The sequence below is a fragment of the Python bivittatus genome, unplaced genomic scaffold (assembly GCF_059951505.1).
Source record: "Python bivittatus isolate LINGU-HERP-01145 unplaced genomic scaffold, Pbiv_v1 ctg000030_np1212, whole genome shotgun sequence".
Taxonomy (NCBI): Eukaryota; Metazoa; Chordata; class Lepidosauria; order Squamata; family Pythonidae; genus Python; species Python bivittatus.
This window is the reverse complement of record NW_028277031.1, coordinates 232,724-256,740: the sequence shown is the minus strand read 5'-3', so window position 1 is coordinate 256,740 and position 24,017 is coordinate 232,724. Positions and strand designations below refer to the sequence as shown.

Below are 24,017 nucleotides of genomic sequence, written 5' to 3'. Positions count from 1 at the left end.
CCAGGCAGCATGGTCAACAGCAAGAAATTATGGAAGTTGTAATACATCAGGTTACCAACCCTTGGTGCACATTAAAAAATATAATTGTACCAATTGTAAAGATTTCAGAATATACGAGCCAACATAATAAAATGCAAATATGAAATTAAACATGATAAAAATACAGCCAAACCCAGTCATGGGAATATTTCATTTACTCTGGTTTGGAAACTTATATGCTGAGAGGTCTAGATCCTTACTAGCTTGGCACAGGATCTTAGAGTTGGAGAGGCCACTGAGACCAAGCTATCATATTTCAACTCATTTACTAATGTACCCAGCTCCTTTGATGCCTTTTTGTAAGGCTTAGTTTCTAATCCTTTGGTCATCCCGTTTGTGTTCCTAGAACCTGTTCCAATTTTTCTGGACCTTCTTAAAGGGTGGTACTTTTGTTAACTATACTTCTTTTGCTATAACCTGAGGGGTCATCTGCTTATCCCCTAGGAGCAGCTCAAAGATGCCTCACTACCTGTTCTTTAAGGACTACCCACATGATGCAGCCCTTTTTTCATTTTTGGCCCACTGCTGAAACCACTTTCGTATTTATCTGATCCAATTTAAAGTGGTGTTTTCCATCTTCTCCTAACATAAGGTTTACTATACACAGAATTTGTGGTGCTTTGGCAGCAAATGGGATGATGCGTTCAGGGGCTGGGATCTGCGCAGCTTCTATTGGTTACTTTTGACTGTAGCATAAATGCACACACATTTCAGCCCTTGCAACTGCTTTTGGGAGAAAGGGGCCTCTCTGTACAAAATTATATCTTCCCTTCCCATGTATTAAACTGTTGCATCAAAAGGTTAGCTGCACTCATGGACCAAAGTAATGCAGACTCTCCTGTGTTTGCTGGCCAAAGCTGCAGCTTTTGATTACAATATTGACAGTGGAGATAATGAATTGTAATGTGAGAGAGACAGATCAAGAGAGAGTGACACAAGAGGGCAATGAGAAAAATATAATTTGCAGTTCATCCACAGATTGGGTGGTGGTTGTAGCATCTGATCTGAGAGTGAGTGGAGAATTCCTGGTGAAACAGGAGAAACAGAAGTCCTCATTCACCCTGCAAATCAGGTTCTGACAGGTCTAATCATTTGTCAAAACTTGCTCCCAGTCCACCTCATATTAGGGAGAGCAGTTGGTATATGTTTTTCCTGCCAGCAGAAAATCCACCAATTACTGTTCTTAGCTTGTCCTATATTAAAGTTGTAAGGACAGCAACAGTATCACAAGCCAGCCTCATTACTGAAGCAATTAGAGGGTGTCTAATTTGTCAGCTGTCAGGTCAAAGCAAAATATTCTTATGTACTCCCATGCCACCTCATGAATTGGAGGAAAGCAAACAGAAATTATGTTTCCTAGGTACATCATATAGTTGACTCATACTCAGTTTCTAATCAAATACTTTATCAAGATCTTTTTCACAAGTTCTTCTGCCATGCCAGGTATCTCCCATCCTATACCACTTGATTTGATTTTTGTTACCTAAATAAAAAAATCAGTTTGTTTCTGTTAGGTTTCATTGTGTTATTTTCAGCCCATTACCCTATCCAGTTAAGGCCATTTTGAATTTTATTTCTGTTTTACCAGACATTAGTTATCCTAGTCAATATTGTGTCATCTGCAGATTTGATAAGCACCCTCCTTCCACCTCTCCATTCAAGTCATTATTGAAAATATAAAAAATTAGAGGAATCAAGACTGAGCTTTGTGGGTATCCCATTTGATACCATTTTCACATTCAATGAAGAACCATTGATGAATACCCTTTGAGTACAATTTTCAAGCTCCTTATGTATCCACTTAATTGTTGGTCGTCCAGCTTGCATTTTACTAGCTTGCTCAACAGCATTCATAGGGTATGTTCTCAAATGCTTGCTACAAGCAAGGTATATTGCATCTACAGCATTCCCACAATCTACTAAGGAAGTTACTCAATCCAAAAATGAGAAGGGTTTTGACCTTCTGGCAAGACCTGTTCCTGACAGATAAGACCTGACATCTAATAACTACTGCCTTGTGTTTAAGGTACTTATAGGGCAATCTCTTTATGATCTCTTCTATAATTTTCCCAGGTTTCAGTGTTATACTGGCTGCTATCTTGCTCCCTGGATCCTCCTTTTTACTACCTGTTAATATTTTACTTTTTTCATGGAGTAGCTGGATGCTGATTCAGGCAGCAACAGAATACACCATTCTGATTTATAGCAGGCCTGCACAACACTATGTGGCCCGCCAAGAAGCTTTGTGTGGTTGACTGGTGTTTTTTAAAAAGTAATAAATTTGCCGCCATTGCTGCTACCCCAAAAGATGCGCTGCTGAACTCCTCCAAGCCTGGCTGCTGTTCCATTAGCCACCAAACAGCTGATCAACGTGTCAGGTATTCTTTTCCTTTGCAGCCCAAGATGATTTTTAATTTATCAGATGGCCCTTTCCCCTCTAAAAGTTGTACAGGTCTGACCTACAGCTTTCCTAATATTATCCCTAGAGTTGCCAGCTACCTTTCTGTACAAAGGAACCACTCATCCTAAAATAACAAAAAATAGCAAAATTGAAGCCGTGTAACGAAACCTGTTATTTCCTAATAGATACTTTAGCAAAGTCAAGAGTTTTAAGTAAAAAGTTGAGTAGTTTTTGAAGGTCACTCTGACATAATGACACTGGTTAATTTTGAAAAGTTTTAAGTGATATTTTGGATGGGCTGAGTGAGAAAAAGCTGTTTTTAGGGCCATGCCCACCTAAGTTGATGTATGTTCCAAAAATAGTAGGATAGAAGCCACCATATGAGTCATTTTCAGGTTAATCAGGTCTTTAAGGATTTTTTAATGATTGAATATAGTAGTGGAAGAAAGACTGGTAAAGTAGCTGGTAGCAGATATCCTGTCTCCAGCCTCTGTTTTTCTATACTGTATTTGACTGAGTGATATCATCTTATCTGTGACAGAAACTGTAACAGGAGCTTTTAAGAAGCAAGAACCATTTCCCATCAAATGGAAAATGGTATCTAAGCTGGTGGCTGTGTATGCACTTATAACTGAATTAGGATTTTAAAATTGTTAGTGATAGGTTTTTAAAATCTATTTTAATATTTGTTCTAATATTAATGTTCCTTTGATTTAATAGTATACCATTGGTGATGCACATTCCATAAGTAAGTAGATTAACTGATGAAACAGTTCAACGTATTTGTGATTTTTAATTATTTTTAATAAGAAAAAAATCATTTAAAAATTAAATGAACATTTAAATTTCTGTTACTTTGTTTTAACTTTCTAGCCTAGAGTGGTTTGTCACAGGACTTAAATTCCAGTATGTCTCTGAATGCTGAGCATCTGTGGGAGAATGCCCTGAACGTTCTGTATGCGAAAGAGATCCTGAGCCTCACTCTGTACATGCTCTGGGAGTCCAGTACTGCCTTGCTGCTGGGAGGGAATACCACATAGGAAGCAGATGAAAAGCAGGAGTCCAGGACAAGCTGTGGTACCTGGAGGCTGTTTTCAGAGCTTAAAAACTTAGGAGCCAATAGCTACCGTTATATCCTCCCCCTCATGTCCATTCCCTTAGAACTGCAGAAACCAAATATTTTTACCAAGTTAGATCTCAGAGCAGCCTGTAATCTGATTCCCATGATGGATGTTGAATATATAATTTTGCAGTGTTATAGAAAATTTGAATGCACAGTACAGTATTGCTGTTTGGTTTAAGTTCTAGCACATTCATTTTTATGAGGTGTATTGAATCATATCTTTCATGACATGATGGACACTTACCTGATAGTTTATCTGGTTGGTTTATTAATTAAAAGATCCAACTACTGTTATTGAAAAGATAAATAAGAGGATCCAGAGAGTAAGACAGCACCCAGTCTAACATTGGTATTTTGAGAAAATTATAGAGGAAATCATAAAGAAATTGATCTGTAAGCACCTTGAACACAATGCAATAGTTACCAGAAGATTTGGATATGGGCACTGCATTTTAGGAAGGACATTGACAAACTGGTGTGTATCCAGTGGAAAGGAAGCAAGATGATAACGGCTTGGGGAAAAAACTTCTGAGGCAGTGGGCTTTCCTTTGCTGGAGGTGTTTAAGTAGAGGTTGGATGGCTATCAAGGGTTTTGTAGCAGTAGATTTCTATACTGGGCAGGGAGTTGGGCTAGATGATCTCCAAGGTTGCATTTGACCCTTATCTTCTATGATTCTATGATACAGCATGTTGTGTGACTGCATCCTTTTGGTCTTGTTAACCAAGGTTTAGCATACTGTATAATATGCCTGAAGTTCAGCATTCCCAGTGTTCTGTACTTGAAATAACAACCATGTTTTAAGCCTGGAACAAAATATTCCACTCCATATTCAGAACAGAACTTTAGCGTTCTGAGCAAATGTTATGATTGAACTTTTTATGCGTGTTTTTTTTTAAACCTAAACCAATACAATAGTAGAGACTGGTCATGTTCCATTGGCTTAGGTGGAAGAGATGATGAAAAGGAGGATGTGCTGGTGCACTTACTTTTGCACATGGCTTAAATCTGAAGGGCCATTATAGATTTTGCTGTGTTGCTGGATGGAGCTTGAACTACTGTGACAGCTAACTGTGATAAGACTGTATTGCTGTTAGTGTTGCTGGTGGAATTTTACTGGTGAATATATGGCTACTTGTCACTTCTATCCCAATTTTAGTAGTCTTTTAATTGCCTTTTTTATATGAATATAATTTTTGAAGATTTTTTAAAAAACAAAAGAATACAAACTAAACTCAGAAAAAAAAATAAAGAGAATAGAAAGTACAAGAGAAAGGAAAAAGAGGGAAACCTTTAAAAAAGAGAAAAGAAACATTTAAATAAGTGACTTCTGATCTTCATCACAAGTACAAACAAGCTTAATAATTCTTCACCCCCTATAAGGTTATATGCAACTATCTCTTCTTCCCAAAACCATCCATATGGAAATCCATAAATCATTAACATTTCAGTCCTGGTGTCAGCAAAAAGTCCATAAGGATTCCCAGAGTTTTATAGAAACATGTCTTAGCTTAACCTTGATCAAATGAACCAGCTTTGTACAGTGGTGCCTCGGGTTACGAATGCCTCTGCTTACAAACTTTTCGGGTTACGACCAGCTCTGGCCACAAAAATTTACCTCGGTTTGCGAACTCCGCCTTGGGGTACGAACTGGATCCGCAGCCATTTTCCACCGTGACACGTGGTCTGCGGCCATTTCCCGCCTGTGACACGTGGTCCGCGGCCATTTTTCCGCCCGTGCCACATGGTCCGCAGCCATTTTCCGCCTGTGCCACATGGTCCGCGGCCGTTTTTCCACCCTGCCGCGTGGTCCGCGGCCGTTTTTCCGCCCTGCCGCGTGGTCCGCGGCCATTTTCCGCCGTGCCGCGTGGTCCACGGCCATTTTTCCGCCCGTGCCACATGGTCCGCAGCCATTTTCTGCCTGTGCCACATGGTCCGCGGCCATTTTTCCGCCCTGCCGCGCGGTCCGCGGCCGTTTTTCTGCCCTGCCGCGTGGTCCGCGGCCGTTTTTCCACCCTTGACACGTGGTCCGTGGACGCCGGAACGGATTAATGGTAATTACATTGAACCTTATGGGAAAATTTGCTTCAGGTTGCGAACAAATCGGGTTGCGACCAGTGTCACGGAACGGATTAAATTCGTAACCCGAGGTACCACTGTACTCTTTCCTTTTGCTTCTGGCAATCTTGATCTTTAATTCATTCAGATGTTGTAGGATTTGATCTCTCTTCGGTTTTTCTTTTTCCCATCTCAAAAGTTTCTTTGAGGCTTTAGCAAACCTTTTTTGTAAATCCAGTAAGTATTCTCCACGTCATTCTCTTGTCTTGTCATTTGTATTTCCACTTTAACTGTCATCTCTGTCTTATAATCCACATTTTTTTTATTTTCCAGTATTTCAGTAATTTCTCTATAGTCTAATATTTCTGAATCAATGAGGTTGTTTCTGCTCTTTATCCAGTAGGTCTTCCAAAATATTCTCTTTCTCATCTGTCATTTCTTCTTTGATATTTTTGGACATTATCTATCCATAGAAACAGACATTATTGCTGACATTGTACTTGCTAGTTTCTGTCCCAATTCTTCATATATCTCCTGAAGTATTTCAAATGTCATACCATTTTCTGTCATTTTGTCTCAGTGCTGACCAAAGACAAAAGGCAAGTCTGTCTGTCCTTTTCCTTTTATGCCTGGAATTGTTAGTCCCCTCTAGTGTCCAATTATTGAAATCATAAAGTCTCAAGTTTCTGTTATGGCTTCAAATAGATTAAACAATTTAATTCCCATGAAGGTGCTATTTATTTATATAATTATTTCCAAAATCTTATAGCAAAAGTCCTAATGTTCCAAATTCATCTGGTCCCTTAATTCATTTATAATGAACGGATTAAAATTTTATTTAGTTTTTTGCCATTTGTTTCAAATTCTTTAAATTCTTAAGCTTATAGTTAATTTTTCTTTTATTTTGGAATGAAGGTAAAGTCACCATGTGGCTTTGCAAACTTGTCATTTTGAAGATATCTAATAGCCTTAAGATAGTTAAATAAATAATTTCCAAAAGTGATTAGAAAGTGAGTTAGTGAACCTGACTTCTGGTGAACACCATGGCGAGCTAGATGTCCCTGCTGAAGTGGGACAGCGTTTATGGCGGAGATCAGCAGCTGGATGCTGGATCCTGGCCAGTGAAATCTCTCCGGAGAAAGGATTGATTATGAGATTGCCCACGTGCACTCTGGACAGCTGCTCCTTGTGAGTAGACTGCAGGAACTGAGGTTTTGTGGTTGGCTTATGAGTTGAACGGCTGGGAGTTGAGGGATACCATCTAAGCTCACAGTTATAATGTAGCCTTTTATGGACAAAAAGCTTGACCAAGCCTCATTTCTTAATCACTTTTGGAATTATTTTTTACTGCTTTGGAAATATTAAGAGCCTTTGGAACAGCAAGTTTTTATTGCATTCACTGGGTGAGTCTCCTTCTCCTTAAAGAAAGAAGTTTTAAATACAATTACAAGGACTTGGAAAAATAGTATTTTTTGGAATAAACAGCAAAAGAGTGTTGATTTTGGAAAGTTAATAGCGGACTAAGGGTCCAAATGGATTTGGAATAAAAATTTAAAATTAATTATAAAAATCCTTCCCATGGGAAACTCTGTTTGTTTGGGTTCTTTGGAGAAAAAAAAAACATGATAGGATGGGACTTTGAAGGTTAGACACTAGAAGGAACTAGAAGAAAATAAAGATTACAATTAAAGGAGAAGAATGCTTAAATTCAACTTGTTAACAAAGAATGGAGCAAAATACTTTAACAGTGGATATTTGGAAGAATATTTTTGAACAATGGACTCAGGAATTAATTTTAAGAATATCTGATACCATAGATAGATGGTGTGTTAATGATGTTACAGAAGAAGAACAAGCTATACTGGATAAGACTGAAATTGATTTGAATGTGGATTTAAATATGACATGTTACAAGAATGATATGGAACAAGGTGATATACTGGACATACAAATGAAACCGGTTGATGTCTTAATATTTAAAGGGGATATACGACTATTAAACCAGAAGAGTGATTTGGGTAACCTTTTCTTACTGGATGTTCAAAATAGATCTTGTTAAAGTCTTGAAGGTTTCTCTGAGATGGGACAAAAAAAAAAAAGTTCTAGGACATTATTTGAAGGGATTAAAAACCAAGATTGTTAAAAGTACAGGGAAGGAATATAGAGTTGGCTTATTTGATCAAGGTTAAAATAGATATGCAGTTATTTCTGGTAACCCTTAATGGACTTTTGCTGATAAGAAATAAATGATGAGGCTTTTAGATTTTGTTTATAGTTAAGAGATGAGATATGGGATAAAGAGAGTATTGTTGTATTTTAAGAGATGTTGATAAGTTACTAAAATTGTTTATACTTGTGATGAAGGCAGAAGTTATTTCTTTATATACTTTCTTTTTTTCCTTTTTTAATTTTTCTTTTCATTCCTTTTTCTTTTCTTTTTTTCTTTTCTACACTTTTTATTTTTTTAATTATATTTTTTGTAGTTTGTATTAGTTTTAATGTTTTCTGATTGTAATCTTTAATAAATAAGTAAATATGTTCATCGAATTTGTCACCGCCCATCTCGTGAAACGACTCTGGGCGGTTTACAACAAGATAAAAATTCATTAAAATACAACATAAAAGCAATCCTAAAAATAAATAAATTCCAAGAAGCTAGAAAATTGGCAAATAATCCCAGGAAGCATCATCAGGACCACCCCCAGGGGCAGGTAGAGTCCATATTACCCCATGCACACTGACAGAGCCAGGTCTTCAAATCTTTTTGGAAAGCCAGGAGGGTAGGGGCCTGCTGCACCTCTGAGGGGAGAATACTCCAAAGGGCGGGGGCAACGACAGAGAAGGCTCTCTTCCTGGGCCTTGCCAGTTGACATTCCCTTGCTGATGGGATCCGCAACATGCCCTCTCTGCCTGACCGGGTATGACGGATTGATGTAATGGGGATGAGATGGTCCCTCAGGTAACCTGGATCCATGCCATGTAGGGCTTTAAAGGTGATAACCAACACCTTGAATTGGACCTGGAAGCAAACTGGCACCCAATGCAGCTCCCGCAGCAAAGGTTTTACATGTGCCATCCTTGTTGTTCAGTCGTTAAGCATGTCCGACTCTTCGTGACCCCATGAGCCATATCGCGCCAGGCCTTCCTGTCCTTCACTGCCTCTTGGAGTTTGCTCAATTTCATGTTCATTGCTTTGGTGATGCTATCTAACCATCTCATCCTCTGGCGTCCCCTTTTCCCTTTGTCTTCAATCTTTCCCAGCATCAGGGTCTTTTCCAAAGAATCCTCTCTTCGCATTAGGTGGCCAAAGTATCTGAGCTTGAGCTTTAGTATCAATCCTTCCAATGAGCAGTCAGGGTTGATTTCCTTTAGGATTGACTGGTTTGACCTCCTAGCGGTCCAAGGGACTGCTAAGAGTCTTCTCCACAACCATAATTCAAAGGCATCAATTCATCGGCACTCACCCTTCCTTATGGTCCAGCTTTCACAGCCATACATTACTACTGGAAAAACCATAGCTTTGATTATGCGGATCTTTGTCGGCAAGGTGACGTCTCTGCTTTTTAATATGCAGTCCAGGTTTGCCATAGCTTTCCTCCCAAGGAGCAAGCGTCTTTTAATTTCATGGCTGCAGTCTCGGTCTGTGGTGATCTTGGAGCTCAAATAAATAAAGTCTGTGACTGCTTCCATTTCTACCCCTTCTATTTACCAGGAATTGATGGGTCCAGATGCCATGATTTTAGTTTTTTTAATGTTGAGTTTCAAGCCAGGTTTTGCACTCTCCTCTTTCACCCTCATCAAGAGACTCTTTAGATCTTACAGATTTTTTAGGAGACAGGTAAGGTGGTCTGGTACCCCCATCTCTTTAAGAATTTTCCACACTTTGTTGTGATCCATACAATCAAAGGCTTTTGCATAGTCAATGAAGCAGAAGTAGATGTTTTTCTGGAACTCTCGTGCTTTCTCCATGATCCAGCGAGTGTTGGCAATTTCATCTCTAGTTCCGCTGCCTCTTCAAAACCCAGCTTGTACATCCAGTAGTTCTCGGTTCACCTAATATCCTAGGGGCACCTAATATCCACGCAGCTGCATTTTGAACCAGTTGTAGCTTCTGGAAACTTTTCAAGGCTAGCCCCATGTAGAGTGCATTTTTTTTTTTTTAATCCGCACTCAATAGTTACCGATTCTACGGCGACTGCCTGGATGAGTCCCTGCAGTTTTCAAGGCAAGGTGTTTCGGAAGTGGTTTGCCATTGCCTCCTTCCTAGAGCAGAGCCCAGCTGGCGAGCGCAGGAGGTGGGGTTTCCTTTGCTTCGTGCCTTTTTCGGGCGTGCGCGGCTTCCGTGTTACCGGCAACTGGTCCCTGTCTCCCGTGCAAGCACCACCAGCATTTTTCCTCCCAGCGGGGTGAGAGTACCCATTTATCTACTCACGTATGTTTTTGAGCTGCTGGGTTGGCAGAAGCTGGGGATGAGACAGGTGCTCACTCTGCTGCGCGGAGGTGGGCTCAAACCGCTGAAGTGTCGACCATTTCTGGCCGGCAACTTTCAGCGTCATTAAGCCACTGTGCCACCACGTCCCCTCGTAGAGTGCATTGCAATAGTCTAACCAAGAGATGACCAGGGCATGAGTGACTGAACAGAGGGCCTCCTGGTCCAAGAAGGGACGTAACTGGCACACCACCCGAAGGTGGGCAAAGGCCCTCCTGGCCACAACTGCCACCTGCTCTTCGAGAACTAGTCGCGAGTCCAGGAAGACCCCCAGATGTGTCTGTTTGGGGCAGTGCGAGGCCATCCAAAACCAAAGATGGTAAGTTCTCGGATACAGAGGGGCCTCCAGTCTACAGCCACTCCACCTTACCAGGATTCAGTTGAAGCTTATTGTTCCCCCTCCAGACCCCCACAGCCTCCAGGCACTGTGAAAGGGTGGGTGGGTGGGTGGGTATGTGGACAGGTGTGTGTGTATAGAAACAAAAAAAGGTGTGTGTGTGTATAGAAACAAAAAAAAAGTGAGTTAGCAAACCCAGTGTCCTTTAAAAGGTGCCGCTGCCGTTGAGAGCATGATGGTTTCCCTTTGTCTCCTGGTGCTGAAATACATGGGAAACCACTATCCTGCGGTTTCCTTGTGAGGAGCAGCTATCCAGAATACAAGTGGGCAATCCAGAGAGGTTCTGGGGCCAGTCTACCTGCTGGTCCTTTGGTCGTCGCTGTGTTGTCTCTGCTCATTTGGAGATGTATTAGCTCGCCATTCCTCACTGGAAGTCTCCCGCATGTCTTAGTTTTAAAGCAGGATAAGGATTGGTAAGGCTAGGTGGGCACAGAGTGTCCTGGAAAAAATCTAAGAGCTGCTAAGAGCTGACACTGGCTTGATAATAATCAAAAGGATTGGTAGGTTGAGAGGGATTTCCACCTCCTCTCCTTAAATGTCCTTGCTTGCTTATTTTAGGGATTTTTTTTTCTCAATTAAAGATCCCTATAGAAAACATTTCCCAGGCATTTGGTTTTTTAATTAATTAATTAATTAATTAGGGTTAATTAATTAATTAAAGTATCATCCAATGTTTTGCAATGTTGGGTGACAGCGAGTAATCAGCATGGACTGTTACTTTTATATTCTCTTTAGCCTGTGGTGTTAAAACTAGAGAGCAGGGGTTTTGTTTTAAATACCCACTGTTTCCTATAGGCAGAGCACTCAAAATTTCAAGGTTTTGTCCAGTTGGGATGCAGCCAATTTGGAACATTCCAATAGAACATTTTAAGTGAAGTGTTTTATTCCAAGTTCAAAACAAAACATGTTTCCTGTTCTGTGCACACCCTTTCTAGAGCCAGCCAGATATTGTGTTATGTAGTAAAGACAGTGTGCTGCGCATAAGTGGATATGAGTCCTTCCTTGTGAGATTAGGCTGTTGATCCTAAGAAAGTTAATAGAGACTTCTGTAATGTTAGCTCGGTCCCCTGTGAATTGAATTCTTGCCTCACTCTGGTGAAAGCTATCAGGGAGGTGACAGACTGGATTCAAGCAGTGGTTAATGTATCATTGAGAAAGAGAATGCTACCTGCCTTGAAGATGATAGTGGTGATGTACCTCCTCCTTAAGAACCCATCACTTGATGTGGACAACTATCAGCCTGTCACCAGCCTCTCCTTTTTAGGGAAGGTTGTTGAGAAGGTAGTGGGGTTGCAGCTGTAGAGAGCTGTAGATGAAGCAGTTTCTTTGGGCCCCTTTTCACTGAGATTTAGGCTCAGTATTGGGCAGAAATTCCATTGGTTGCTCTTATGGATGACCTGTGGTGGGACTGGGATAGGGGAGTACAACTTTCCTAGTCCTGCTGGTCTCTCAGCAGCCTTTGGTGCTGTCAGCCATAATCTTCTGAGTCAGATGTGAGGGTTTGGGACTTGGGGGTACTGTAATGTAATATTAGTCTAAAGACTAGGAGTATCTTTGCACAATACCATCTTTGGTGTCACTTGTGTCCTTCCTTGGAATGGGAGTTTTTTCCTTGACATTCACTCACGCCATTGTCACTTCATGTTTAGACAACCTGATCTATGCGGAGCACCCCTTGAAGACTGTTCAGAACCTCTAGCTGGTTCAAAATGCAGTGGCTTGGGTGGTACAGTACTGGGTTTGACTCAGTTTAGTCGTGTGACATCACTACGGTGGGAAGTGCATTCCAAACGCCATTCATGGTGGGTTGTTTTTTTAAAAAACTTTTAGAAGCCTATATGATTTAGGACCTGGGTGTTTCTGAGATTGCCTGCTCTGGGTGGATTCTGCCTGTCCATTGAGATGTTTGAGGGAAAATGCGATGTACATCCCACTGTTGAAAGAGTATTGCTATAAGGAACCCCAGGGTTGAGCCATGTTGGTGGCAGTCCCCTGCTCTGGAACAGCCTGAAGATCAGGACAGCCCTTTCCCTATTAGTATCCCAAAAAGTACTGGGGGCTTGGGTCTTCTGCAGATCTTTTAGGGGTGGAATGGAATTGTATCAAGGGAAGTGGTGCCTGGATATTCAGTGAGGAGAACTAGGATTTCAGATTTGTATCATTTTGTGAATTGTTATTAGTGGTTTATTATTATTATTATTATTTATTATTATTTAATAGACTTGTCCCCCCCATCTCCCCACAATGGGGGACTCTGGGCGGCTTACAACGTATGTATTTTTGTTGCCTTAACCTGAATTTCTGTATGTAGGAATTGAAAGCCACCCAGAATCTGACTGATTGGAGTAATGTAGAAGCCTAAATAAATAAATCATAGTCCAATTGCCTGCCATCTAACTACAAAAAATATCTGCAGTGCTGTAGGAATAATAATCTAGGCTAGGAATGGACAGCTGTTGGTGGCTATGGACATCGCTTATTTAGAAAGCTAAGAACCACAGTGTCAAAGAATTATGATGCAAAAGGAGTAAACCACACCCCTCACCTTTGTTTTCCCTGCTCAGGAGTTAATTTGGGATTCTTCTTTATTTATAAAAATCTCAAATCTATTCTGGGAAGCTTCTTATTTTTTTGGTCTCCAACCCATTTTTGCTTTGGGTGTTTGTAAGTGAAGGTGCAACTGGGGAATGTATACTTTCAGTGAAAGAGGGGCAAAGCTGATCTTGGTCAAACACAAATATATATATTCATCTTCATTTGTTCAGTACACAATAACTTTTTCTTGTAACTCTTAGAGAAATGTATTTGAGAAACCTTTACTCTAGATTAGCAAAGGTCCCAAGTGGATTGCCATAAAAAGAAGAGAAGAATGACAACTAAATTGTTGTCAGAGCACTTCACAAAGTCCCTGGGAACATCTCTAGTTGGCTATCAAGTTCATGTATGACCTTTTTGATTTCTGGAACCAATTATAGTAATAGGCAATAGTTGTCTAATTGGTTAAATTAATTAACCAATTAAATTAACCAGCTTGGGTGAAGTTGCTTCTCTTCTTCGTAAATAGCAAATGTGTACGTATCATACCTATATTATGTGTGGCTCTGAGTCAGGTAGTCTTATAAGTTCCCAAGATCCAGGCGAATCCAGTTATCCGGTCTGAACTAAATGGTCAGTCTAGAATAAAATACTGTAGAAGCAAAATGGTTACCTTTTGAGCCAAACAGCTTTCATTGAGAGCAGAACAAACCATATGTTGCCAAGCAAAAGTGGGGAGCATGGATTTGATGAACATTCTTGGTTGTAAGAACCACAGTACTCAGTTCCCAATGAAAGCAACTCTCATTGAAGCCAATGCAGGTTCAAAGGAAAGTTCATTTATTGGAAAGTAGTGAACAGCTCTAGAAACATAGCTGGAACTGAGTCCCGTGTGCGCCAAAACTTAGTTTTACCTCACTCCCATTTCACCCCCCCTTCTGTCTTTGAATCTCTCTTGTTCACGTCGAAGATGTTCTCAGGTTCCCATGTTGGTACAACCTTGGGCATTCCTGAGAGCCAGATAATGGCTCATCTGCACCTAACGGTTAACATTCCAACCTTCTCTCCCTTCCTCCCTCTCTACTGTAATGGCAGAAACGAAGCAAGCGAACTAGCAATGCAAGTGATTGATTGCGAGGGTTCTGACATCAGTGTTGAAAGCTACCTGTGGCAAAAGAGAGTCATTTGGGCAAGAGTGTGTTTTGTAGAACTCTCAGATGCCCAGGCAGATTGAAAGTTCTTTCCCTGGGTCATGTTATTTTGGGGCTACTATAAATAACTGTTGGCATGTGTTGTGTGGCATCCTGGCAATGGCCTCCTACCTCTGTGTATGAAAGAGGCAGATTTGTAATTTGACTGTTGCCATTTGTTTGAGGAACTTTCCTTGCTTTACTTTTCAAATGCTTATCAGGAAGTTCCCTTATTTTTGGTTAATTGTTCTTCTGTTTTGGATTCCCATGAGTCTTTCTCCTACTTTGGGTTTCAAGACCTGTGTATGCAGCCACCTGTTTTGGGGTCACCTTTAAATCTTGATCTTTGCAGACATCTCTATAAACATTCTAGATCATATACTGTGCAAAGCCTTAGGAGGAGGCTGAATGACCTTGCCTACACTGGAGGGTTGCTGCTGAGGCCCAAGCAATTTCAGGTGTGACTCCTCTGCAGTAGGGATGGGAGAAAATGTGGTAGCAGCTGTGAATGGAGGTGATGAGACTTTTGCTGAAGAGCACTGGAAATACCTGAATTGGCATTCTCCTGAAAAGCCCAAGACCTTGCCACTGTCAAATTCTGAGACTCCGGTGTGGGCTGGGCTCTGGGGTATTGAGGTCAACGTTGTGTTTTAGTTGTGGCTTTCTGCTTGTCTGCTTGAAGTCTTTCTACTCTGCTAGATCCTGCCAGGGTAATAAGCACTGTGGGCTGATTTGTCTGGTCTCCAGGGTCTCTGGATCTGGCTTGAAAGGAAAGGGCATCTGTTTGCTGAAATTTAGTAAATATCTCTGAGGGGTTGTAAAAAGGCCCAGAAAAGATGATGATCAGAAAAACATATTGCAGTTCCTAGCATTTCCACAGCAGAATTAAGGAGAAGTATTTAAAAAATATTAAAAAATAATGCAGTCATTGCAAATGCATATATTATGTAAAGGGTAATATCTTTCAGGCTTCATACAAAACTTTATAAGTCAAGTACCAGTTGATAGGTAACTCCACCAGGGTCCAAATAACAAAACCAGTGGCATGTAATTACCTTTTCGTATAGAGAGAATAAAGATTTAATTGTTCTGCTTGCTGCTCATTGGCAGCTGAAAGAAGACACAGATCCTACTGCCTGTCCTGCTTACAAATCTTTCAAGCTGCCAGGAAGCAATTTTAATTTTTTTCTGGACTACCAAGCTGGGTGGATTGATGACTGATCTTTTGAAGTGAGGAGCAGCCATTTTTTAGCAAACTGTCCCAGCTAACCCTAGACTTTTGTTGAGATAATTATTGAGTAGTTGTTATTCCTTGAGGGGAATCTTTTGGGGCTGTCTTGTTCCAGTAGCTTTTCAAATGTGATCTGTGGTTACACCTCCGTAAGGGCATCTGCCTGGTGTCTGTTTTCAATAAGCATACTTCCAAGGATGTCTGTTTCATAAAATCTTGGAGCACTGAAATGAGAGCATACACTTTAAGTCTTCTTGAGGAGAGATAAAATAAGAAAAAGTAAAGTTTCAGTCAAGCTGTTTGATTTCTGGTGACTACATGGAAACATCCACATTACTTTTTTGGTTTATAACTGCTGTGTACGATTTCCTAGTCTAGCCTATATTCTTTGATTTCCTGATGGTCTCCTCTCAAAATGCTAACTGGGTCTCTGGATAGCCTTTTTTGAGATTAGCCACAATCAACTACAGTTCAGGTAGTCCTCGACTTAAGACCATTCGTTCAGTGACCTTTCGAAGTTACCGCGGTGCTGAATGAAGGGACTTATGACTGGTCCCTGAAGTTACGGCTGTTACAGTGCCCCCATGGTCACATAATCAAAATTCGGGCACTTGGCAGCCCTCCCACACTTACAACCGCAGGAGCACTTCAACTCCACCCACCCATCTATCTCCTCCTAGTCTATGCCCTTTTGGCCCCCTGCACTCCGTGGTGCCTGCCGCCCTAGCTGACCTTCGCTGTCCTCTTGATCCTGCTGTTGACCAAGTATGCCTGGCCTGGCCCATCATGAGGCAGCTGCTGGCCGCATGAGTCTTTCTTCCTGAGGTCACGCACGGCAGTTGCCTTGCGAGACCTGGGGAAGATGGCCTCATGTGGCAGCAGCTGCTTTGCGAAGGACCAGGGCGGGCATGCCTTGTCAGCAGGAGCAAGAAGATGGTGAAGACCAGCTGGGCCGGTGGAGCACAGGATGGCAGGGACCTCTGAGTGCAGGGTGGCGAGGGTGACTGGGACTGGGCTGGGGCAGCTTCACGCCGCACTTGCTGGAGCTTCCCAGGCACTGCGGCTTCATGCCATGCTTGCTGGGGTTTCCTGGGCACTATGGCTTTGCGCCACAATTGCTGGGGCTTCCTGGGCACTGCGGCTTTGTGCCACGCTGTGGCTCAGCAGCTTCTTACAGCCCTAGAGTTGCAGCACACCAAGAAACCCCTGAGCCACAGCATGGCAAGCACCCCCAGAGCCACATGATTCTGGGGCTGTTTGGCACCCCACCAGGCACGGTGCAGGGCAGCCAGAAGGGCAGAGACAGGGGGGAATATGCCATTGTGGGGAGCTGAAGGGGAGGTAATCCCTTACCTTACCGAGGCTCTGGGCTGGGATAGAGCAAGCTGGGAATGGCTTGGATCAGGGTGGGTTCTCGCCAAACGTAAGTAGTTTTTTGTTTTTTTTAAATCTGCTTTCAATCGTGACTGCTTTCAATACGGAGACTGCCTGGATGAGTCCCTGCAGTTTTCCTGGCAAGGTTTTTTCGGAAGTGGTTTGCCATTGCCTCCTTCCTAGGGCGGAACCCAGCTGGCGGTCACAGGAAATCGAGTCTCTTCCATTGCATTGCGTCCAGCAACCGGCAACCGATTCCCGTTTTTCCCATGCAAGGCGCTGCCAGCATTTTTCCTCCCACCGGGGTGAGAGTACCTATCTATCTACTCGCTTACACTTTTGAGCTGCTAGATGGGCAGGAGCTGAGGGTGCAAGATGGGAGCTCACCCTGCCACATGGAGCTTGGGCTTGAACTGCTGAAGTGTCGACCATTTCTGGCTGGCAACTTCCAGCATCATTAAGTTGCTGCGCCACCGCATCCCCTTCAAGTAGGTATTAAAAATAACCAAATTCTTAAAGATTTCAGAGGATTGGGAGATACGTCCGGGGCTAGAAAAAGCTCTGAATAGAAGTTAATATTACTCAATGCCTTATTTTTCTAAATAACTCATTATATAAGATCTTGAAATTCTTAGGGAAGCAACAGAAGTATAAAAGGATTTGGAAGGAAATGAATTCTAGAAAAAACAGTTAAAAGTACACCAGCCAAAATAATATTTAAGTAAAACTTTGCACTTAGTACTATTTCTTAGAGCTTTTATTTCCAAGAATAATTAGTGGGTCACAAGCAGAGCTAACAAATGCCCTGACCCATGCCTAATCCCTGGTTTTCATAAACATTTGCACTTTATAAGGTGTGTATATGATTTGCATCTTTAAATAGTGGATGTTGATTCCATTCAAGTAACCCAATTTTGTGCATTCTATTAATTATACAGTGGGGCAAAAAAGTATTTAGTCAGCCACCAATTGTGCAAGTTCTCCCACTTAAAAAGATGAGAGAGGCCTGTAATTTTCATCATAGGTATACCTCAACTATGAGAGACAAAATGAGAAAAAAAATCCAGAAAATCACATTGTCTGATTTTTAAAGAATTTATTTGCAAATCATGGTGGAAAATAAGTATTTGGTCACCTACAAACAAGCAAGATGTCTGGCTCTCACAGACCTGTAACTACTTCTTTAAGAGGCTCCTCTGTCCTCCACTCGTTACCTGTAGTAATGGCACCTGTTTGACCTTGTTATCAGTATAAAAGACACCTGTCCACAACCTCAAACAGTCACACTCCAGACTCCACTATGGCCAAGACCAAAGAGCTGTCGAAGGACACCAGAAACAAAATTGTAGACCTGCACCAGGCTGGGAAGACTGAATCTGCAATAGGCAAGCAGCTTGGGGTGAAGAAATCAACTGTGGGAGCAATAATTAGAAAATGGAAGACATACAAGACCACTGATAATCTCCCTTGATCTGGGGCTCCATGCAAGATCTCACCCCGTGGGGTCAAAATGATCACAAGAAAGGTGAGCAAAAATCCCAGAACCATATGGGGGGACCTAGTGAATGACCTGCAGAGAGCTGGGACCAAAGTAACAAAGGCTACCATCAGTAACACACTATGCCGCCAGGGACTCAAATCCTGCAGTGCCAGATGTGTCCCCCTGCTTAAGCCACTACATGTCCGGACCCGTCTGAAGTTTGCTAGAGAGCATTTGGATGATCCAGAAGAGGATTGGGAGAATGTCATATGGTCAGATGAAACCAAAGTAGAACGTTTTGGTCTAAACTCAACTCGTCGTGTTTGGAGGAGAGAGAATGCTGAGTTGCATCCAAAGAACACTATACCTACTGTGAAGCATGGGGGTGGAAACATCATGCTTTGGGGCTGTTTTTCTGCAAAGGGACCAGGACGACTGATCCGTGTAAAGGAAAGAATGAATGGGGCCATGTATCGTGAGATTTTGAGTGAACACCTCCTTCCATCAGCAAGGGCATTGAAGATGAAACGTGGCTGGGTCTTTCAGCATGACAATGATCCCAAACACACCGCCCGGGCAACAAAGGAGTGGCTTCGTAAGAAGCATTTCAAGGTCCTGGAGTGGCCTAGCCAGTCTCCAGATCTCAACCCCATGGAAATCCTTTGGAGGGAGTTGAAAGTCCGTGTTGCCCAGCGACAGCCCCAAAACATCACTGCTCTAGAGGAGATCTGCATGGAGGAATGGGCCAAAATACCAGCAACAGTGTGTGAAAACCTTGTGAAGACTTACAGAAAACGTTTGACCTCTGTCATTGCCAACAAAGGATATATAACAAAGTATTGAGATGAACTTTTGATATTGACCAAATACTTATTTTCCACCATGGAAATAAATTCTTTAAAAATCAGACAATGTGATTTTCTGGATTTTTTTTCTCATTTTGTCTCTCATAGTTGAAGTATACCTATGATGAAAATTACAGGCCTCTCTCATCTTTTTAAGTGGGAGAACTTGCACAATTGGTGGCTGACTTAATACTTTTTTGCCCCACTGTATGACAAGATATATTTTAAAAAATAAAACTTTTCCAGTTATAAATACAGCATTAAAAGAATGTCTAGTCCATATCTTTATGAATTTAGGAGCCCCTCTGCTCCTGACATCGTTTCACCCTGGCTTTTATTGTCTCTCACTTCTTGCTTTGATTCCCATGGTTTGAAGAAGTCCTTGTGGAGCTCTTTGCAGTCTGCCTGGGTTTTCACCATTGTGAAAAATGTGGTCTTCTCCATTAATTGGGCCATCCTCCCCCCAGAAGTCCTGATCTTACTTTACTTCTTTTGTGAGACTCTCCATTTATTCCTCTCTAGTTTCTTTAATCAGATAAATTGCAAGAAGCTGCTTTAATGTTCAGGAGGAAATCCTTCCCATGAGCTTATTAATGCTATTGAAGTAGCAAAATACATGAAAGGTTAGATGTGTTTTTATTTTTTGTTTTATATTATATATTATGTATTTTGTATTTTTATTTCTTTTATTGTAAGCCGCCTAGAGTCACATAAAAGTGAGACGGGCGGCTATATAAAACAAGTAAATAAATAAATAATAAATAAATAGATTAAATAAACATACCATTTATTTTCTGTTTATTCAGGACCATTTTACATTATATTTTTAATTGATTTTAACTTTTCTGTAAACTGCCCAGAGTTGTTTTTTAACTAGATGGGCGGTGACAAATTTGATATATAAAATAAAAATACTTTGGATTCTTAGATATTAAGAAAATAATCTGCAGGAGTGTAGCAGGAAAGAACAGCAGTTGGAGCAGTGAAAGGCCTGAGGCAGACTTATATGAGACCAGGTTAGGTCTTACTGGGTGTGAAGGGTACTCTGCTTCTGAAAACAAACATGCCACCTGTTGTTACTATCCCTAGCTGTCCTAATTGGATCCTGCAGGCTCCTTAGGGCTCAGCGCACACAGGAACGAAACGATGTCCAAGAGACAGGGGGGGTAGTCCAGGTGGGCTTTTCTGTGCTGCAGTTCTACTTTCCCACCATTTCTGTCTTCACTCATTTCTTTTGAGGGGGAGGCTAGCAGAGTCTAATGGTTTGCTTTAGTTTAATCTTACATTTTTGAGGTGGGAGATATCTGTTGTTTATTTCTTTTCTCGTTTGTGCAAGGCTTCCTTTGTTTTAAAAAGGAAACTTTTATAACATATTCTACCTTTTTCTTTCCCTCCGTGTAACAGTGTCATGCGTTTCCTATTGATATTTCTGTGGTTTTCAAGCAGTTAGGTCCCTAAATTTTGTCAGTGCCTGTCCACTTGTTTGAAGCATTAATTGCCACTGGCTTAACTGGCCTGTTTCCCTGAAATGGAATGCCTGGATGTTCATATGGTTTAGGCTAGGCAGAGGCTTACTTTGCATCTCTGTGACACTCTTACAATTCTTGATGTCACCCATTGTTGAAAAATGGAAGTGTTCAAGGGCACATCTGGCAGCTGGGCTTAAAATAGCATGAATGTTTCCCATGTTCTCTGACTTGCATGCTGAATGGTGTTTAATCCTGCCCGTCAGGGCTGGCAGTCTTTTGTGCCTTTCCTGCTGCTGCTATTTGAGTTTGCAGGCTCCATGTCTCAGAAGCCTCTTGCAGTTCTGCCCAGTATTCTGAGCTGTTGATGATGTTGGGAAATTATTTTGCCGATCACTCCTTTTAATAGGAAATTAGAAGCTCAGCATAGACAGGGTTGGAACCCAAATATGACTGCTGAAAAGCCAAGCCCTGAGTTTCACAGAAAGGTAGACAAACTGTCTGATCAACACAGAGGACCAAGCCTGCTCAGTACCCAAGGAAAGTGGAGTTTCAGTTGGCAGAGGATCAACGAATGGAATGAAGAGGGAAAACATCAGGTGCCCTGCTTGAACCCTAAACAGGAGGAGGAGGAGGATGCCCTGCAACATTTTGTTGCAAGTCTCAGTGGCCTAAGTTCTAAAACTAGATAGGCTGCTCTAAGATGACTTCTGACTTGAACGGTTGACATTCAGGCCATGTAAGCTGCTATTTGTATGTTTTCTGCTCTGTGAAATGGCAGCCAGTGCCTGCAAGGTAGGATGCATGCAAATAGTTTCTTACAGACAGTGCTTTGTGATTTGGCAGTTTTTATCTTGTAAACGTTGAGGCCCACAACATGGTGTGTACTTTCTTCTCTGCAGTATGATGCTGTTCCTATCCAGTCCAGTGTGGTTTTATGTTCCTGCTCATCTCCATCAATGGTGAGGAACCAGGTGGATTCCAGCCTTCAACCTGTTGCTGCTGCCTGTGGCAGCAGACAGGAACTGAATATGGAGAGCACCTTGCAACAACCTCCACAGCCTCGAAAGAAACGCCCTGAGGACTTTAAGTTTGGGAAGATTCTTGGGGAAGGATCTTTTTCCACAGTGAGTATCTGCAGCAGGTGCTTGTCTTTGTACCAGCAATGCTGGTCATTAGACTTTTATTTGCAGGAGACTAGATCAGGTCTGCTGCTGCTGCTTCTCTTGTGGCCTTTGCAGTTGGTGACATGTCTCCTTATGTCATTGAATCCCTGATCTTCAGCATGTTTTCCTTAGACAGGTTTTGGTTTACTCCCTTACTTCCCATTCTTAGTTTTCCTTCACAAACATTGCACATTTCTTCAGGGTCCTGATTTCTATGAATCTCCATAAGATTTTGGATCCTGTCTTCTCTGAGCATACTAAGCACTCTGAGAAGCGCTCTGTGAGGCTGGCTGAGCAGTCTAGGTGGGATTCACAAATGGATAGCAACTGGCTGAATTAGCTTTGTATTTTTACATCCTCATTTTTGTAAGCATGGTGCATCTGCTTGTATACTTATCCTGGCTTGCACGGCTGATGCCCTCTAGATGCTAAATCTCACCAAACAAACTTAAACAAGGCTTTGGTGTGCTTAACACCATCATCGGCTGTACTGGCCCTGATTAAGACAGGCCTCCAGATAGGTGTACAACATGTGGCGCCACAAGAATGGAGAGAATATTCCATATTCTTGCATGTTAATCCTTGCCACATGCTCAGAATGTAACCAGATTTCTCTTTCCCTTAAAAAACAGGTTGTCTTGGCCAGAGAATTGACCAACTCCCGAGAATATGCCAGTGAGTACCACTTTCTTCTTTGGATGTGGTTTGTTGATGATCCTTTAAGTTCACACCTGATATTCTGTAAGGGATGACTCTTGCACCTGGCCAAGCAGGGGTGTTGGTTTCATTGATGTAGGTCCAAATGTGTGGTAACTTGTTTTCTGTTTAAAAGTTAAAATTCTAGAGAAGCGTCACATCATAAAAGAGAACAAGGTCCCCTACGTGACCAGGGAGAGAGATGTGATGTCCCGCCTAGATCACCCTTTCTTTGTGAAGCTCTACTTCACATTTCAGGATGAAGAAAAGCTCTGTATCCTTTCTGATGTTTGACTTGGCAGTCAAAATTGTGGGCAAAAGTGGAACAGTGTGTTTTTGCAACTATGGTGAAAATTGATCTGGAATTCTGAATATGTGTGCCGAATACTAAATCTCATAAACTTCTGGGTGGTTTTAAGGCCAGAGTGGGCATTTCAGAGCCATCTCTGACTGAGCTGCAGAAAATTGATGGCACAGTTTCCTCAATGGGAAATGTTAAAAAAATTAAAATATTGGCTCTAATTAACATAGTTTTAAAACTAAAGTTTAAAGTCTGCCTCCCCCAGACAGTGCCTTAAAGTAGTGGCCTTGTCCATTTTGTATTATCAACATACCCATTTTGGCTTCCAGCCACTATTAATTAATCTGTCCATAAGCCAACCAGTAAAAATCCTTTCTCTATACCAGTTGTGGTTTCTGTGCTGTCTTTTTTTCAATCACATGGCTTTCTCTTTAGTGTTGTCTCCCAACACGTATTTGCGTTGTCTGTCTAGATCATCCAGTAGAAATAATTCTTAACTTGGCATTCAGATTTTGGCCTCAGTTATGCTAAAAATGGAGAGCTTTTAAAATACATCCGAAAGATTGGTTCATTTGATGAGACATGTACTAGGTTTTATACTGCTGAAATTGTGGCTGCATTAGAGTACTTGCATGGAAAGGGAATTATCCATAGGTAATGTATTTGAATTAAGACATTTCCTGATTCATTCTGCTGCCCCTTACCATTTGTTATTTCTCCGTCATGTGGCTGTAGAAGCAAAAGGCTGTGAGGAAGTGGCCTTTGGTAGCTGTTCTGGTTGAGATTTCCATTGCAATGAGTGCTGAGCCTTTGAACTCTCTCTTCTAGTTCAGTGTTACATGGACGCTTCTGCCAAAAAGTACATCTATGCTTTGAAGCTGAGTAGAACAAACATTTTGGAAGGATCTTCTCTATCACTGCTTTTGCTTTCTTGAAGATTGATCTCTTCGACCTTTCCTGCTTGCCCACCACAACAAACAAAACATGTATTTAAAGGATCTGTCTCATTTTTGTTTGTTCCATGCCCAGAGTGCCTGAGTGGCAGCAGTAAATATGGAGCTTGCAGGAAGCTGGTTTATCCCTGCAGCCACAGTCCCCTGTGGAGCTCTGTCCTGAATTACATTACTTATCTTGTTTAGACATTGCAAATGATATAGTAAACAAGGACACATAGCTCAAACTCTCTCAGTGGCCACATTCACAGTTCAGTTTTGTGTCTTAAATGATT

General features: G+C 41.7%; 1 protein-coding gene across 2 annotated transcripts in view; it reads left to right on the top strand.

The window, feature by feature from the left end:
• The window catches only part of PDPK1 (3-phosphoinositide dependent protein kinase 1), a 63,263-nt gene that overhangs the window by 7,667 nt on the left and 31,579 nt on the right, over window positions 1-24,017 (top strand). For both annotated transcript variants that reach the window (XR_015798105.1, XM_088151835.1), the window contains exons 2-5: window positions 21,529-21,753; window positions 22,425-22,467; window positions 22,625-22,762; window positions 23,299-23,443. Coding sequence is in view for 1 of the 2 variants with exons in the window: in XM_088151835.1 (XP_088007961.1) it covers window positions 21,529-21,753; window positions 22,425-22,467; window positions 22,625-22,762; window positions 23,299-23,443 (551 nt within the window). In the remaining variant the exon portion in view is untranslated. The remainder of the gene's footprint in view (window positions 1-21,528; window positions 21,754-22,424; window positions 22,468-22,624; window positions 22,763-23,298; window positions 23,444-24,017) is intronic.